Source organism: Corvus cornix, chromosome 8 (genome assembly GCF_000738735.6).
Source record: "Corvus cornix cornix isolate S_Up_H32 chromosome 8, ASM73873v5, whole genome shotgun sequence".
Taxonomy (NCBI): domain Eukaryota; kingdom Metazoa; phylum Chordata; class Aves; order Passeriformes; family Corvidae; genus Corvus; species Corvus cornix.
The window spans coordinates 24,748,216-24,766,167 of NC_046338.1; the positions used below are offsets into that span (position 1 = coordinate 24,748,216).

The 17,952-nt window shown below is 46.1% G+C and overlaps 1 protein-coding gene and 1 long non-coding RNA gene across 4 annotated transcripts in view; one reads left to right on the forward strand and one right to left on the reverse strand.

Moving 5' to 3' along the window:
• Positions 1–1,420: 1,420 nt before the first annotated feature.
• Positions 1,421–3,141, reverse strand: LOC104695438. Its single transcript, XR_752872.2, has 2 exons — positions 3,058–3,141; positions 1,421–1,690 (listed from the first exon to the last, which is right to left on the reverse strand). It is a non-coding gene; the product is annotated as an uncharacterized LOC104695438 (long non-coding RNA).
• NOTCH2 (notch receptor 2) overlaps positions 2,550–17,952 on the forward strand; it is an 83,106-nt gene continuing 67,703 nt past the window's right edge. The window contains exons 1-2 of one of the 3 annotated variants that reach the window (XR_005602449.1): positions 2,550–2,643; positions 12,082–12,163. Coding sequence is in view for 2 of the 3 variants with exons in the window: in XM_039555697.1 (XP_039411631.1) it covers positions 2,565–2,643; positions 12,082–12,163 (161 nt within the window). In the remaining variant the exon portion in view is untranslated. Of the gene's footprint in view, positions 2,644–3,173; positions 3,262–12,081; positions 12,164–17,952 lie in introns of those variants that run through there. The other 2 variants (XM_039555697.1, XM_010409315.4) reach the window with 2 other exon arrangements.

Genomic DNA, 17,952 nt, shown 5'->3' on the forward strand with positions numbered 1-17,952 from the left:
AACTCTGCTGTGGATATGGAGCCTGTTCAGCTCTCCTAATCCCACCGCTGGCATCGCTTCCAGTGCCAGAGCTCACCCAGCCCTGTGCCAGGCACCCTGCCCGCCTCCCCTTGCCACCCTGGGCAGCCAGGGCTTGGTCCCCGCACATGGGTGAGACACTCCGTTGGCAAAGAGGGGCAAGGCATGGTCAGAAACCAGATGGAAACTGCAGGAAACCTTGCCAGAGCTCTCCAGTTCCTGTGTCAGCTGCTGGTCTTCTCTGGGTGGGAAACTGGGGGCGAGGTAGTGTGTAGTAGGGCTGCATGAAGATGAAGAAATACTGAAACACATTTTCAACTCTTCTGTATAGGATTTTTTGCTTAATGACAGGATCATGGGTATGATGGGGAGCTCATTGAAGAACTTTGACATGGGAACACAGTGGGGCCCATGTCCCTGTCCCTTTCTGCTCTGCTTTGTGCATTCCCTCCTGGCACAGGCAACTCAGCTTGCCAGGGCAGCCAAGAGCAGCTCGGCCCTCACCTTCCCAGCAGCAAAATCCACTCTGTCCATCCGGATGCAGTCACTCCCAGCCTCTATCATGTAGAGGACCCACTGATGGCTACTCTCATCCCTTTTATCTCCCCAACAGAGCTGCCATGGGATGCTCTCTTCCATGAGCAGCTGAATCCATGTGCACCCATGAGGGCAAAGGTCAGAGTGGAGAGAGAAAAGCAAACAGCAGGTTCCCCAGACCCGCAGGAGGGAAGCAACATCTTCCCTCTTCCTGGCTGGATTCTCCCAGTGAGCCTCAGCTTCCAGCTGGAGCTGCTTGCTTCCAAGAGCTGTGCCAGGGAGGCCGTGGATCCTGGCCATGTGCTGGGGCTCAGAGCCTTGTGCTCAGGCAAAGTGAAGCAAAGTGGAGGATGAGCCACCTCAAGGTCGGGGTGATAAGTAATGCTCAGCACTGAGGGGAGCTGGAAAAGGCAGCTCTTGGTGAAACACCAGAATACTTCCTGGATTTGCACTCAGGAGAGGATCCCCAAGCCCTTTTTGTTGTCGGATTCCCTGCCTGTCCCTCCTCAAACTCCCAGCTTGGCTTTGTCATCATTTTAACTTAAGTGCTGGTCAGTGCCACTCGTCATTTTATATGTGGGAAGTTTTGGGGCATACTGGGGGTCTGGCCTCCACCTCAGCAGGTGAGGAGCTGCAGGGAGGGCAGTGTGCCAGGAGCAATGCTGTGGAATGGCCGTCATGGCTGTGAGGCACAACTGTCTGCCCACAAGCAGCTGTTGGAGTGGCGATGGGAAGCTCTGGCAGCTGTGCAGAATGGTGGGGGAGTTGTCAATGTGCTGCACTGGAATACCTGGAAAAATCATAATGGGGTTAGGGCACTGACTGTCCAGCCCCATGCTTGGGAGGAACTCCGGGATCTGGAGAATTACGGGGGAAAACAGTGAGGTTTATTCATTGCCCCCTCTTTCCCCCAGACCCGGTACAATCCTGCCTTCACGGCCAGGCTGCCATGTCAGCACTGCACACAAAGGGCTCTCAGTCCTCGGGAGTCTGAGCCAGGGCAGAAGGATTTTTAACGCTTTAAATGATAGCTAAGGACTGGGAGGGATCTTGAGGCTGAATCCATCTGCTGTCCTCCTGAGACCTCTTCTGTGGGAACTCAGGTCCTCCTCCTGGGCATTTGCAGCAGGAGCAGCTGTGGGGGTGAGCCATGGGGCAATGAGCTTGTCCGTCTGCTCCAGAAGATTCCCTGCTCACTGGGGTGAGCCTTGGTGGCTGAGGCTGGTTCTGGATTTCCCATCCCGATCCGGGGAACACTCCAGATCCCCGCCCAGCAGCTGCCTGCGCCCCACATCTGAGCGAAGGGCAGCGCAGCATGTCAGGTGGACAGCCTCACTGTCCTCCCTTGTGGGTACCGGCCACTGTCGCCACCACCCCGCAGAGGCACGGCGTGTCCGGCTGCCCTCACCCTCCATTCCCTCACCCTTGCTGCCATCCGCTCCTATCCCCACTGCCCCCCATCATCCCTCCTCCCCACGGTCCAGCCCCCTGTGCCCCCATTCCGACTGTTTCCTGTCGTGCCGCACGCATCCCTGCACTTCATCCCCGCTGCTCTGCACCATTCCCCATGCCACGGCTCAGCCGGGGCCCCATCCACTGCCTCGCTCCACTCCCATCCCCGGTGTCCCCATGCCATCCCCACTGCCCAGCCTCCGCCCATCGCCCCATCCCCACTCCCAGCCCGCTCCCCCATCGCCCCATCCCCACGCCCAGCCCCTCCCCATCGCCCCCATCCCCACTGCCCAGCCCCCTCCCCATCGCCCCCATCCCACTGCCCAGCGCTCCCCATCGCCCCCATCACTCCCAGCGCTCCCCTCCCCTCCGCCCCGCTTCCCCGTCCCCGCCCTCAGTCCCGCGGGGCGGGGCCCCCTGGCGGCGGCGCGGGAGGGGCGGGGCGCGGAGCGACGCGGCGGAGGAAGCGGGGGCGGCGCGCGCGGCCGTGTCCCTCCGCTCGGGGCGGGCGCCCAGATCCCTCCGCCGAGCCCGTGGCGGCGGGAGCGGCCCTGGCCATGGCCCGCGAGCGGGGCGCGCTCGCCGCGCTCCTCGCCCTGGTGCTGGCCGTGCTCCGCCGCGCCGAGCCCGCCGCCGGTGAGTGCCGGGGAGCGCGGGGGGGGCTGCGGCAGGGCTCCGAGCGAGGGGCGGCAGGGCTCCGAGCGAGGGGCGGCGCGGGGAGGACCGGCCACTCTCTCCCGGGTCCGTGTCGCCTCCCCGCGCTGCCGCCGGGGAAGGGCACCGGGGCCGGGTGACATCGCGCGGGGGCCCGGGGCCGCCGGCGCTTTGTGCGAGCGGCCCCGAGCCGGCGGGCGCGGGTGCCAGCGGCGGCGGCGGGCAGAGCCCCGTGGGAACGACGCTCCCTCGGGAGCCGCTGCCCGGGGGAGCTGCGGAAGCCGCCCCTGGCTGGCCGAGCGCGGCAGCGATGGATGCGCTGCTCCCGGGGAGCTGGAGGGTCGGGGCTTCAAAGCACGAGAGTGAAGGCTTTGCGGCGCCCGTCGCTTCGCACACCTGCGCACCGAGCCTTTGTTGGGGACATTCCTGCACACACAGAGAGAATCTCTGCGTGCCCTCCTCCTCATCAATCCAGGCGCGATGAAGCCATGTGTGCACATCTGAGGGAAGTGCCGCTTTTTGTCACTGTTTCCCCTTGCACGCTGGCGTTTGCATTATATTTGAAGCTTGTCTGGAGCGCTGGTTCATAAGCCATAACTGGTGGGTTCTGATGGAAATCTTATGGCACTTCCAGCTTTACTCCGGAGTAAAGCTTGTGCAGTCTTGCACCGCGTTAAAGCTATCGAGGACCAGCAGTCATTGATTACTTGCGTGCCTTCTCATTCCTTCTTTTTACTCTTGAGAGGCTGGGTTGCTTTTCAGATGACTTATGAACAGTGCAGCGATGAGAGAGAGTGTTAGTGGAAGTTGTTTAGGGCTGAGCAAGCAAGACACTGGTATTTTCAGTAGTTTTGTTGTTCAGTATGGTTTTGGAGTGGAAAATGCTGTATGCAGAGTTTTAACCACTTCTTGCTGGTTTGAATAAGAGTAGTTGGGTCAGTCAATCGATCTGTTTTGACTTTGAAATGGTCAGTATTTGTCTCCTGGGAGAAATGTTGTTGGGTTTTTTTCCAGTAATCCCCTCTGAAAGCTGATTTAGTTTTGCTAATATGTTGCAAGAAGATGATTGTAGTTAAAAAAAGCTGTTTCACAAATGTGTTTCAGCTAGGTTTGTTCAAAAGGAAAATTATAGGGTCTCTCAAGGGTAGGTGTCTTAGAAATACGCTTTTGTGGTAGTATAGACTTGTGGTGCATAGTAGCACTGTTATTTCTGGAGATGGCTTACACAGTCCAGTAAGATAGAAAAATACTAATTTTCTAAAGACTAAATGTCATGTCCACTTAGTCAAACTATACTTTCATACGAACAACTTAGCAGCTTATTGCTGGCCCTTTCCCTGAGGGGCCGAGAGAAGTAGCTGTGGCATCACCTGTTGTCACTTGCCTGGGCAGACACCTGAGGTGGTTGAGGTCATCCCATGCTGCCGAAATTTTTTGCCTTTGTGGGTGAAATCTCTTCCTGGTGCTGAACAAAGGCTGGTTGGCAGAGATGACAAATCCAGGCTGAAAGTGACTCCTGTTGTTCGTGAGATACTGACCTGCATCTGGTTCCTGGGAGTGGGAGCTGTGGCTTGAATTAATGGGAAAGATGAAGTCACCGAAAGGGTATTTTCAGGTGCATATTCAACTGGCTTGATGCTCTTGTGCAAGAGAGGGCAGGTACCTGATGTCAGCCCTCTTGGTCAATAAATAGGAGGCTCCTGGATGCACGGAGCGCTATGGTTTGGACTACTCAGCCTTGTCTCATCATGCAAGCCCCATGGTGTAGCAACTCGCTTTTCCAGTTTAGTTTTGCAAAGGGCTGCAGTTGAAGGTGCAGTAAGCTGGGGTGGGGCAGCAACACCTGCGCTTTTGGTGAGGATACTCACCTGATAATTGCTGTGAACCATTTGCTTCTCTTCTGATCAGGCAGAAAGATCCTGGCTGTTAAGCCCACCCTAATTACCTGCTGTCGTTAACTCTGGTGCTCTGCCTTGCCAGGCTGCTACTGCCTGCCAGCCCGTGTTTCTAACAGGTTACAATCCATTTTTAATCGGTGCTGTGCTGGCGTGGACTGCAGTTTGAGGTCTTTAGTATTCACACAGAGAAATTTGGAGGACTTCAGATAATGCTGATAGTGCTGGTCTGCTTGACATGGATTTGCTTATGGGAGAACAAGTTTGACTTGATTTTCTGAAGGTGTTACCATCTATCAAATTTGTTCTTATCAAAGATGCTGATTTAGACTTTCAAAAGGGAGCATTATGAGAATCTGGCTAACTCGCATCACTTCCTGCAGGGCATCGCTTAGTCAGATTAAAAATACGTGAAGATCCTCCTGCTCATGTTCTCAGGACTTGAATCCTTGGGAAAGGAGGACTCGCCTCTGGTGGCATTTGGCATTCGAATCTCTTTCAGTGGATGGGTTGGGTTTTTGTCAGCTTCCACAGCTACTGCCCTCCCTTTTTTTTTCATTTGCTGCTGTTGCAACAAGTGGATGATTCCCTTCAATAGGCTCTGGTCCTTTTCAGATTCTCCCATTTCCAAAACTGGTGTCTGTGCCATGAGAGGGTGTGGGTGGCTGGACTTTGCATCCAGGATGAGGTGTAGGTGGAAAAGCAGCAGCAGTTTCTTCTGGACTCGGGAATCTATCTTACTTAGCATCAAACCCAAGCAGTTACAATAGTAGCTCTAGGTGTAACATCATTTCCTTTAAATTTGTACTCTTGGCTAATTTGTACTCTTCAGTAGAGCATTGATACAGTGATTATTGCCACCGCTCCTTTGGGACGCCTTAGGGAAAGGTCATCCATGTTGTGGAAAAAAGAGCTTTCCTAAGCACATGTGTTGTATTCTCAGTTTCTCTGAATTCACTTTGAAATCATCTTGCCAACAGAAGTCAAGGGCTTGTCTGGGAGCAATACTGCTCATATCATTCTAAGCAGAGTCATCTGAGATTGGCAGAAATAATAGTTCGTTCTGTTTAGAAAATAGTCTGTTCCTAGGGCACATGTCCTTTTTTTAGACTGCCATGGGGATGAAAAAAGAGCTTTGTATCTCAAAATGGCACGGGCATCTGCTGTTTGTTCCATGCATCTTCCTCTCGTCTCTCTGACATCACCCTGGACGGCTGCGGAAGCGCTGCTCGGCACAAGCAGTGGGATAACATTTCTGCACGGGCAGACATGCTCAACATTCAAATTAATAAAGATTTAGTGCTGCAGAATGACGGAAGACTTGGGAGAAGAGGCGAGCATGGCTCCTGACTGCCAGATTGCCATGGAAACACCAATACCTCTTCAGCCCTTTAATTGCCTTCCCTACATTTTTTTGTTGAAAACTTTTTTTTTTTCCCCTAAGTGCTTTATGTTGCAGTTCTGGATTTTAGGCATTTTGGCTTTGTTTGGAAAACTGCAAATGGGGGAAGGCAGAGAACAGTAGCTGTGTGGGGAGATGGAGAATATGGTGTCTGACAGCCTTTCAAACTGTGTTACAAGTTCATCCTAAATTCAGTATCTATTATAATGTGAGTTTTTATCAATAGTTTTTCAGCAGCAGCAGTGTCACATGAACTGCAGCTGCATCTGATACAGATATCAGTGTTCCTGCAGCTTCCTGGGCCTAAGACCCTGATGACGAAAGACTTTACCTCTACCTGTGAATCTCCAGGATGCTTCCCAGCTCTGCTTTTAGGAGGGTCAATTGGTAGTTTTTTGCTGATCCTAGATGTTTGAAAGAGAGATTTGAACCAGATGATGGCAGGTCATGGGGTTCTGTGTGTCTGAGAGCTTCATGTAGTCAGATTTGCTATTGGCATCCTCAAATTAAAAAAAAAGCAACCTGATGAACTTCTAAAGCAGAACTTCTTCATGTTTACAGGCTTGTTCTTCTGAAATCCACTTAAATATTTTCTTTTCAAATTTTTTGCACTTGCCTAGAGAATTTGTGAAGGAAATACAGATATTAGAGTTTCCTTTCCCAAAAGGTATAGGTTGTTGTTTGAGTGTCTTCTCACTCCTCTGAGCTCTGCTTAGCTTCTCAGTTGATGAGTCTTGCATTATCCAATTGATTTCAGGCTTTTGTGTGTAAAAACAGTGGAGATGTCTTAATCTGATTAAAGCAATTCACTTTACAGACTATTTCCATGCCCTGTAGACAAGCTTTGTCTTTAACTACTACCCTCTGTGTGTGAAGTGCAAACTGGTGAGCATGTTTAAATTCCCCAAATGTTAATGGTTTCTAAATCTGAGCTGAGTGTAAGTTTTTACTGCATTTTCACAGTAAGGATTTTTACCAGTTTGCTTCTTCCCCCCTCCATGTGCCTGCCATAGGATGATCTGTTCTTCAGGAAAAAAAAAAAAAAAAAGCTCTTTTCCTATTTTCAGCTAGCTGGTATTTACTAGTGGGTTCTTCCCTGCTATATAATCTCACTGAAACTGTAATCTCATGAGGTTAGTGAATAGCGTAATTAGTCCTTTGTGGTTTTCCTCCAAAATTTGGTTATCTTTGGGTATTCTCTCCATATGTACAGTGCTGCTTACTCCTTACCACCTCTTCCAGTGGTTTTTTGTGTGCTGTGCAGTGCTGCTGTGGAAGCATTTTTTCCCTTTCTGCACATCGAGGACCTTCCTGCAGAATGTACCTCATGTTTCAGCATTAACTGCTTTTTTCACGCTCTGTTTTTCCTGAAGGGAGTCAGCAGCTGTCTTTCTCTCCCTTGGAATTTGAGACCCCCTTGGTTTGTTGTGTAATTGGTGTTTCTGGCCATGCTGATGGTTGTCCTCTTCAGAGCTGATCCACCTCTGACAAGCAACCCTGAGCATTGGATTTTCCATGCGTTTTGTGTTGCTGTTGTTAGAGGGCTTCAAATCCTTTTTCCTCCTCTCCCTTAATACATAATGGGTAGCACGGTTGAAATGACAGGCTGTTTCTCATGAATCTCAATCGAGACAGAAAATCACTGACTGCATAAAGGTTATAGAAACCTATTTTGTCCTTTAGCTTTCTGTCTAATCTTAAATGTGTTTTTAGCTTGACTTTTTTTCTATGTTCAAGTAGGTTGTTTTCCACCCACTCCCACAAGAAAGCTTTTGAACTTATGGGCAGGCTTTAACCACATAGGACAAAGGTCTCGGTTCCGATATTGTGTTTCTATGAACATAAAGAAACGCTTGTGGACAGAAAGAGGAGAGAGAGAGAGACATATAGTGTCCTCCCAAGGAGAAAGCTGTACCAGCAGCTCAGCTGTGTTCTCTGCTGGGACATTACTCTCCCCTTATTTAAAATAAAACCTTTGGTACAGAGCCTGCACCATCTGAGATGCAGGATAATAGACCACAAAGCTACAGGAAATCAGCTTTATAATGTCTCTTTCGTGCAGCATTAATTGTTTTGGTTTTTTTCATTTCTATTTCAGCTCTACTTTTTGTGAACTTGTGGGCAAGGAGTTTAGTGGCATTACTTTCCTTTGGGTAGTTACAACAAAGCCCTTTCAGACTTGCTCTGGTAATGGCTTGATTTCCCTATTGCAGAGTTCTCCTAAAAGCTCAACTCTGACAGAGCTTCTGATCTTAATCCTACACTATTTCTTTTAATTTTATAGCCCAGAAAATATTTGAATTTATAGAAGGCAGATGAAGTGTGGAAACCAAATCACAATGTCCAGATCATCTTGGCATTGTAAAGAACACTGAGGTGGAATGAAAACTTTCCTTTTCCCCCTAGATTTTAACTCTCTTTAGCCAGAAAGAAAAATTAAATCTAGGTGGAACTGTGCTCCAGTTGTGAGCTTTGGATTTGGATGTCAAAAATCACAGCATTCCCTATAGTGTATCTTGTGCTCATTTTACAGTAGTGGTTATCTGGTTTTCCCTCTGGCCTTGGAAAATAGTTTTAGTAGGATGTTAAATGTCAGGTTAGAGTTTGCATCTCAATGCAGGCATGTGCAAGGGTTTGTATGGACTCCAGGTTGAGTAGTATCACTTATAGTGTTCACCCTGCCTGCACTCAAGAGTCCTTTCCTGAGAAGTATCCTTCAAACTTGGCTACAGTGGCTGTAGAAATTGGGTACTCCTTTCTGAAATGGCCTGCCCTCTCCATGAGAAGCCAGTCTTTTGAAAACCATGGGGTGTCTTCCCAATATCCCTGTAATATGCCTAAAATCCATGAGGCTAACCCACCTTCTGACAGTCTCGGTGGTTTTGCCAGGCTATGGCAAGCCCAGAAAACCACCCAACAATTCACCATTTCTGTTTGTGTTAAACACTGAAGAAAACTGTCAAAAGCAGCTGTCAAAGCCTTGACAGTGTTCTGATGCTGTCTATATATGGCTTCTAGAAAAGTGGCTTTATCTTTTCAAGGCAAGGCTGCCTTCTCTCATGCTGTACACACCAGAGTATTTCCAGTTAACACAGTGCATGTAGCAAAACAAACTTTTTGTGCTGGCTGAGGTAGAAGGTAGTTTCTGGTACTTTTAACTTTCGATCACAACATGGTAGAGTAGCAGAGAAGTAGCTTTTGAAGTGAGTTGTGTTGAAATGCCTTGGTTTTGCATCTGTTGTGAAATTATGAAAGATATAGTGAAATACAGGAAGACAGTGCTTTGTGCACAGAAATGCTAATTTTACTGTGAGAACTGTAGTCTTCTATTTCCCTTGTGATTTCTTTTTTTCCAAGAGAAGTCACATGACTCTTGAATACTTATTTTAATGTAGAATATGGTTACATTTACATTCACTTCAGCTTTAGTTGCATTTCAAAGTGTTGCTGTTCAGCCTGTATTAGTCTAGAGATGAAAAAGTACAAAGTATTTTTGTGTTTTCTTGGCTTCTTTTACTTCTGAATTACTATAGGCACAATATATATTTAAAAGTTTATTATCCCATTGTCTCTGTGAAAGAACTGTAAAGGCTGGTAGTAGTTTAATGACCTGCTAAACAGCAGTTCAAGGTGGGAATAATTTGTCAAAAACCTGAGCAAAATTAATCATTACTTTGCTAAAGCCTCTCTGCTGTGTCTGTATTTGGCCTAGCAAGCCAAACTGGAATCCTTGATTTGGATCCTTACTGTGACCCCGAAAGCCATCAGCCTCTCGTTCCCCTCCGTGCAGTTGTGCTGGAAGGTGTTTTTGGCCAAGTGCTGGTTAAGCTTTTACTACGTGGGTTACAAAATCAACTGGCTGCTCAGTTCTCACTGGGGACGCGGGTACTCGATGAGATTACAAAATTGTGTTTGAAAGCATGAGCACAAAAGAAATAATCCTCTGAGTATTTGCTTCACTGGCTTGATTGGTGTGAAAAGAATGAAAATTCAAGGTAGTGAGATGAGAATACCAAGCCTGCTTCCCTTCCTGGCTCTCTGAAATGTGGCACAGCTCGCTTTAACCCTCCTCCATTTCCCCAGAGTAGCCGGGGTGGTGGGAGTCGTTGGAATCCTGACACTTCCCCTTGGACACAGTGCAGTTTCTCGTGGACACGGTGTAACCAAGCCCTGCTAACTAGAGCTAATCTTTGCTGTGAAAACAAGCTGCTGCAGTGTTAGACAGCAGCAGATGAAGTTTGGAGTCAAAGCCATGTGGATGTTGCGGTTAAATGGGATAGAAATTGTCAGACAGGTGCAAATCAGCGTGTTTCTGCCCGCTGTGGGGGGGAATGCCATGCAAAATCCGTGTTAATATTTCTGTCGCTTAGTAACCCTGACCTCAGGGGTTATCTGAAAGGGGCTCAGAGTGGAATTTTGTTCATTTCCTGAGAGCTCTGCAGAAGCAGCACCATCCAAGTGCCCCTTTTTCAGAAATCGAGTTAACAGCAACAAGCGTACTTGTATTGTGGGAAACACTGATAATTTTCCTGGGGAGCTGGGTTTAATTTAACTGTATTCTCTGTAGGGATTGCAAGTGTGAAACGTTCCTATAGCGCCTTGTGGTGTGTGTGACCTGTTTATGTGCTCCAGGGTTATTGAGAAATAACACTTCAAGCCCTGGACAGCAGAACCGGAGTCTGTTCCAAGTTGTCCAGTTGCTGGACTGAATTTGGTTTGGTTGCAGGGAGAACTTAGTGGGACTGCTGTGTTAACTCTTCTGTTTCTGAGTCTTATTCCTTAGTCACCAGCATATCGACCTCAGTGGTGGTTTGGACCAGTTTTCCCTGATGCCCTTGCTGAGTTTGTACTGAAAATTTAATACCACTTGAGGAAAGGAAAAGCATCCTTAAAAAAAAAAAAAAAAGGGGCAGTAAACCCTACAACAGCTGGCTCACAAGTAGGCAGTTTAGGTGGTTGGATATTATTGATGCCTCTAGGTGCCTTTAATTAAGATTGGTTAAATGCTTTCCCAAACGCAATAAGGTTGTGGAAAGGGGATCTGTAAAGGCATGGAAGTGTGTGAGTTTGGGGCCAGGAGACAGAACTGGAGGCTGGGAAGAGCTTGTGACTTCTTGGTATGTGGATAAGTTTAGGATAGGACCCAGCTGATCTGGTTCTGAGAGCTTCATCTGGTAGTTTGGTGCTATTCAAATGTCAGGCTGTGGTCTAGGTGGACTGCCTAAATTTTTGTGGTTCCAAAATGCCCTCTGCTCCTGCAGAGTTTCCACAGTTCTCACCCTTCTGGTCACTTTGGAAACAGCTACCGAGTGCATAATGTCCCTGTGAAGGGAAAAACACTTGCCAGAGCTGGAGGTTCCATCAGGACAGACTTCACTAGAGCTTCCAGTAGACTTGGATAAAAATTTACTGGCCCTGAGCTGTGTCGTACTTAGTGCCTTTTTAAATACACAGTAGTGAAAATGTCAAGTTAGAGTTACAGAGCATCTCCTCCTTAGAAATACCAAATTCTTTGCTGAAAGTTGTTAACAGCTCTCGTGTTTTCCACTTACTCGCAAACATGATCCTGTCTGAAATCAGAGTGCCACAACAGTACATGTTGCAGCAAATTCTGGATTGCTGGTGACATTCAGCATGTCAGCTCATGAGGGTCACATGCCCTGTTTCAGTGCCTGGTGTTCCTAGAGATAGTGAAAAAGAAGGAAAGGATTTGAGACAAAATATTCTGGAAGAAGGCTTAGGAGTAGCTGCTTTGTATTTCAGAGAATTTCAGTCCAGAATTTTGATCAGAAAGCAGTGACTGAGGACACTCAACCCAAAGTATGCAGGTGCTGACATGAATGTCTTTGCAGCTTGCTGAAATTACTGCACACTTTGCTTTGAAAACCTACCTTAAAGAAATTCTGGAAAGATTTGGTTGCCTGATGAACAAATCTGTATTTGATTCTTCTTTCAGTCTGGCTCTTTTGATGCTGCCAGAGATGAAATTAAACTATGTGATAGTGTCTTTGTTTTGTTCCAGTCCTATAAAATTTTCATTCTTCCAAATATGCTAATGAAGCTTTGACCTGACATGTATTGTGGCTACAGGTTTGATGGTTGTTTTCTTTTCTTTCCTTTCAGCTCTGCAGTGTATGGATGATTCCAAGCCATGTGTTAATGAGGGAAAGTGCATTCCATATCAAAATGGTACAGGATATTGCAAGTAAGTTGGTTTCATTTCTAATCAATTTAATTACCCATTTTCTTTCCTTCAGGATCCTAGCCAGGAAGGAAATGTGAATTTTAAAGATTTTTTTACTGGGTTCTTTCAGCCTAACAGTTTTAGCACAGTTGGTGTTTCTTTATAATACGTTAGTTCTTGTGGGCTAGCTTTTTGTAATGTAAGAAATCTGGAATTCTTGTTCACTATTTGGGTTTGGATCTTGTTAGTTGGATTTCTTTGTACTGGGTTGGGAACTGAGGTCAAACCAATCATAGAGGTAAACTCTGTACCTTGTTTCCAGACCCACAAGCTAAGTTGAAACTTGCTCTCCATCTTATAGCTTGCCTTACTTTATAGAGCTTCAGCCTTAATTTGAATATTTTTGAGGTTTTTCAGAACTATTCTGCACTCTGAGGTGTGCCAATTCCCTTCTACTGCTTGAGAGCAAGTAATACCTGTGAGTTGCTAAAACACACTAACAAACCCCCCAACCAAACATCCACATTTGTTTTCATCATGTAAATTGATTTTGGTAGATGTTGACACCCTTCTTCAATGGTGCCTTCACTTTGTTGCTGCATGGGAAGCTCATGAGCAGGAGCTTTGGCAGGGTGTATGTTATCTGGAGAATATCGCATCTATTTAAATGCAGTTCACCTTTCAAACTGCAGTACTTAGATTTTTTTTTTTTTTTTAAATTGAAGTGATATTTTGCCAGAGGATGAATCCTCTCTTTTTGGCTGGGTTAATTTACTATGTCTGCAGTAAACAGATTATTTTCTAAAGATTGTTTACTCCATCAGTTCAGGTTGTGTCATTTTCTAGCATGCTAAAACATTATCTTAATGCCAGCATTTTTTAAATATTAGTGAATTTTCTTTGTTGATTTAGCTTGGCTAACACACAGCTCTGCTCTTCACACTTCTCTACACTTCCATCTTCCCTAACCACAACCTTTAGTTCTCTATTAGTGTGGTGCATAAAGCTCAGTGTGCTTAAATTGCACCTGTGGCACACAAAGGGGAAATCAAAATCTAATTTGAGGTTCTTCTCAGCTTCGAATCAATACCTGATGTGCAGAAAGGCCACAGAAAAGCAAACATGTAACTTGTTATTCCCTGTAGGTTTCTTCTAAAACTTCTAACTCTTGCTGCTTCCTATTCTTTTCCTTTCCATGCTTTTACGTTGATGTCAACTTAAATGAGCTGCCCTGCTGAAAAGGGAGCTGGAACTTTTCATGCATTTCACTTGTATTCTAAGAATGAAACAAGAAATAGGTGTCTTTTGTAGGTCTTTCTGATGTGTACTTAAGCATGCTAGTCTGGAGCCAAAGTATGTAGGTCACAATAAAGGTAATAAACAAGACTGGTATTGATATTGGTGCTGCTTGTACCTTCCTAAGGACATTTTCTCCAACTTGTGTGTTCCTCTTAACCATGTCTTAACAATTGTTTTTTACAGCCTAAACTGGTTCATCTGACTGGCTCTGCACTATTTGTAGTGCAGTCCAGATCTTGACATATTTCCCTCATTACAATGGCAACTTTGACCACTGTTACATTTTTTAGCACACATTTATAACTCTAATGCTGCCTTCTTCCTTGTGCAAAGTGTTCTTGCAGGTTTTAAGCCAACCGCTCCTTCAAGAAACAGCTCAGTTCCTTTGCAGGTGCTATATTAATTGGAAAGACTAATAGAGAACTGTATACAGAGATTACTAAGTGTCTGGTTTTTAGTTCTGGCTCAAGAACACTTTTTTTGCAGAAAGGAAGGAAAAAAGTAGCAAAACCCACCTCAATTGTGGAGTCTCTACCTTTAGCAAGCTGATTCTTAGCATCCTGTTTTGGTTTTAACTTTTTTTTTTTTTCTTTCCTGCACTATGAGGAACTCTGAATAGGGGAACTTTCTATCCGGTTTAGTAACCTAAATGACTTTCTGAAATTTTGATGGCTGTAAGAGTAGAAATGTTTTGCTCAGGAAACGGAATTTATTACTAAAGCAAGTAGCTTGGCTTCTAGGTCTGCAGGATCTCTCAATGATTAGCAGCATCTCCACCCCTTCCACTTTTTTCAAGTTATCTGCAGTACTTCCTCTGCTGGGCAATAAGTTATTATAACAGGCTCTCTTCCACTTTCTGTATCTCCTCTTGGCTGAGTTGTTTGTTGTAGTGTGTGGTTGGATCATCCCGTCTGTCTTGCTGTCTCCTAAGAATCAAGTGAACTGCTGAGGGTGAACCTGCATCAGCAATAACCAAATGTGATAAGATATAAGTAAGCACTGATAACAAAACACCTAGTCTAGATATTTGGCCCAGCAGTGGATGGCAGCATATTGCTGAAGCAGCTTTCTTTGTCTGAAAATCCTGTGGCATCTACTCCATTAAAAGAGAAAGCTGGTTTTCTGCTAAGAAACCTTTATGATGGTGTATCTGGCATCTGTTATGGGAACAGTGATTGTGACCCTTGTAAGGAAGCCGGGGTTGGAGCTTTATCAGATTGCTCTTGTGAGCGCCCTTTAAGTAGCTCTGTTCCCCTGATGATGCTGCTGGCCCATGGCTGTCATTCTGTGGCCCTGCTCGATAGAGTTACTGACCTTCTCTGACCTTGATTTTATATTTAGAAAATTACACGTTCCTGTGTTTGCATCTTCCAAAGCCAGATTTTTTGTGTGAGAGCTCTTTCTACGCTCATTCAGTGACTCTCAGGGTGAGGATGCAGGCCTTATTCCACAGAATGTGTGTATCTGCAGCAGCAGTGAAGGAGACCCATCCTTCCAAGCTTTCTAGGTCCTGCTGTGACAAAAGACAGTTTCAGTTTGGAGTTTGGCTTTGCTTTGCACTTTGATGGGTGTTTTGTTGTTGTGATGGGTGGGGTTTTTTTCCTCAAAGCATCTCCAGGCAGCCTTTTACATGTTGAGGTGTCAAACATGGAGGAGCCTTCTTGCATCCTCTCACATCCAAAGAGAAGCAGGGTAACAGTTCCTTGCTGCTTAATGCCAATTGCGACCATCACAGCAAAGCAATTTCTAGTCTCCCTGCTGCTGGATGATTGGGAAGCTGCGGTAGGAGGAGTCCCTGGGATAGTGCTGTGAACTTGCAGCCTTTCTGCAGTTGCAGCAGGCTGGGAAGGAAGGTGTGGGTACAGGGAGCTGTTTCAAGGACAAGCGGAGCAGAGATTTTGGCATCGCTGCCTGCTGTTTTCTGAGCACAAGGATCTGCTCTGCTGCAGGTGGATGTGGAATTGGGCAGTGCCTCTGCTTGGAATGGGGCAGGGCCCTGGAGCAGAGTCTCTTTACTGATTTCCCCATGTTCCACAGCTGTGGCCTCTCCCAGCTTCCCACCCCAGTGGCAAGGAGCAGAAACAAGACTGTGCCAGGGAGAGAAGCAGAAGTGGGAAGGGAGTTGACATAGGGGTGCTGCAAGATTTAGGGAGGAAACTGGGCATTGCTACTTCTTGTGCTTGGCAGGCTTTGATGATTGAATTTTTGACCTTAGGACTGTTGCAATTTGTGTATCCAGAAGGGATAGCTGTACCGCTGTGAAACCAAGTACTGCTTAAACACTAAGGTCTTTTGTTGCTCCTGATGGTGTAAAAAACCATCAGAGCTGTGCTTAGTCAAATGGGGACACTGGAGTGCCAAAAGGACGGTCTCCTTCAGCACATCCTTTCATGCCCCAAGCTGTCAGGGTTCGTACAGCTTTGTGTGCCTACCTTTCCTTCAAGATGGATCTTCATAAATGAATTTTTACTTGGATTTAAGAGGACTTCTGGGGCTGAAGGCAAGATCCTGGACTACAGAACTGCTTCTGAGACTGCAGCTGATATCTGCTTAGGATCTGTCTCAAGAGACTAATCTCTCCTAGACTAGTGAATGGGGAATACCCATAGGAGACCTTGTAGCAGGATGAGGTCTGAGAGTTTTCCAGAAGAGGCTAAATGCAGAAGTTGAGAAGTTGTCCCTTTCTGAGAATGGTCTGCCCTTTTCTGTTTCCTTCTGTCTCCTTTCAGAAGTTAAAGGAGACCCTTGAGACTAGGGCAGAGGAAAAAGGGGAGAGTATACGCACTGCTAGCTTAGATTCTGGGAACACAGTAGTGATTTTTCAGTCGTGATTTTCTACTGTGCATTACCTGTGCATACCAAAAGCTCTTCAGAGCTCTCATGGGCAAAAAAAGCTGAACTAAACGTGGTCGGTTCAGACTATGGCTGCTGTTGCTCCATGGAGCACTGTGGAATGGTTCTCTGTAGAGGCACTTTCTGTGGACTGGGAACAATAGCTGTGTGCTGCTTTAAAGGCAGGGCAGGGAGGCCGTCCCATCCCATCGTTTGCATTCAAAGTATGACGCATAAATGGGCGCCTTGAGACATGGGAAGGAGCGTTTGTAAAGCTAACCAGAGAATCCTGTTCTCCCTCCTGAGAGGAGGTGTAGGTGTGGGAGTCAGAACCCCGGAGCCAGAGGGAAGTCTGGTTAAAATCCGTAACAAAATAGCTGAGACCCTTCTCACGTTAGTCATCAGACAGCATTTTTTCTCTCTCTGTGTCGAAGCATCTTCCAATCAAAGTGGAGGGAGTGTTGAGTTGAAGGGGGGAGAAGCAGGACTATGAGGAAATTCTTCCCTTCGCTTTTTAAATTAAAACCATCTGCTTTCTTCTGTGCATCTCCAGATGATATCATGGGCCTGAGTAGAAAACTCCCATGAAAATCAAACATCTGGAAGTCTGGTTAAAATTGTCTATAAGGTGCATTTGAAGAGGCTGTCTTATGAATGTGCCCAGGCAAATATAGTACAGCAGATGAGGAAGTTTTTCCAGCAGACCAGGCATATTTTCCAGAAGTCTATTGAAAGCAGGAGAGAACTAAGTTTTGGAAGGTAGCTTCGATGTAGTTTCATGGCAGAAGAGGCAAAAGCACAGCTTTTTGTGAGTCTTCTACTTTGATTTGCAGCATTAGGTTGTTAGAATGAATGCAGCTCTCTGGATTTGTGGATGCTTCAAATTTGGATAAATACCTTAGTTTTGTTTTTACATCTCTTGTTTAGTTCCATGAGAGCCTGAGCTAAGGCAAATGCAAGCTGGAGCTGAAAAGGAGGAGGGGGGGGAAAAAAAAAAAAAGGCTGAGCTCTAAAGTATTTGTGCTGGAAAGTAGCCCAGAGAGAGTAAAGGAGAAGCTTTAATTAGAAGCAGCTGCATAGCTGATGCAGCCCACAGGACATTTTCCCATTTCAAACTCTCTAGCTTTCAGAAATCATGATTTGAATTAAGTTATATGTGAAATTTGTTCTTAAAAGATTAAATTCCTGTTGAAGTAGGTTAAGAGACCTCATGTGCTTCCAGAAAGTGCCAGAACAAACTTCATCTTCCTGTTTCTTTTTCTGAGTGTTAGATGGAAAACTGAGGAGAAACAGTGGCTTTTATTTGGAAAAGATTTGGTTTCCTGTTCTGAGCATGTCATTTGGAGCTGACACAAGCTGCTATGATTTTAAGCTGCTCTGTAGACAAGTGGGGTTTTTTTCCTCTCCTAAAGAGAACTTGAAAGAGTAGGTTGGGATGAGAGCAGAGCAGGGGTGGTGGGAAGCTGGAGCTGCTGTTGAGTTTAATCATATCCTTTAAAAATGTCTGGACTTAGACTGCATGTTTTCAGTTTTTGCCTCTATTTTTAGAGAAACAATGTGGTGCCCAACATGAATCAGGAGCAAATATTTGCAGTTTGCCTACACCAACATTTAGAACTAAATTACAAGTATTTGTGCCTAGAAATGTTGATGACAGGAGACATGATTGAAAATCTGGA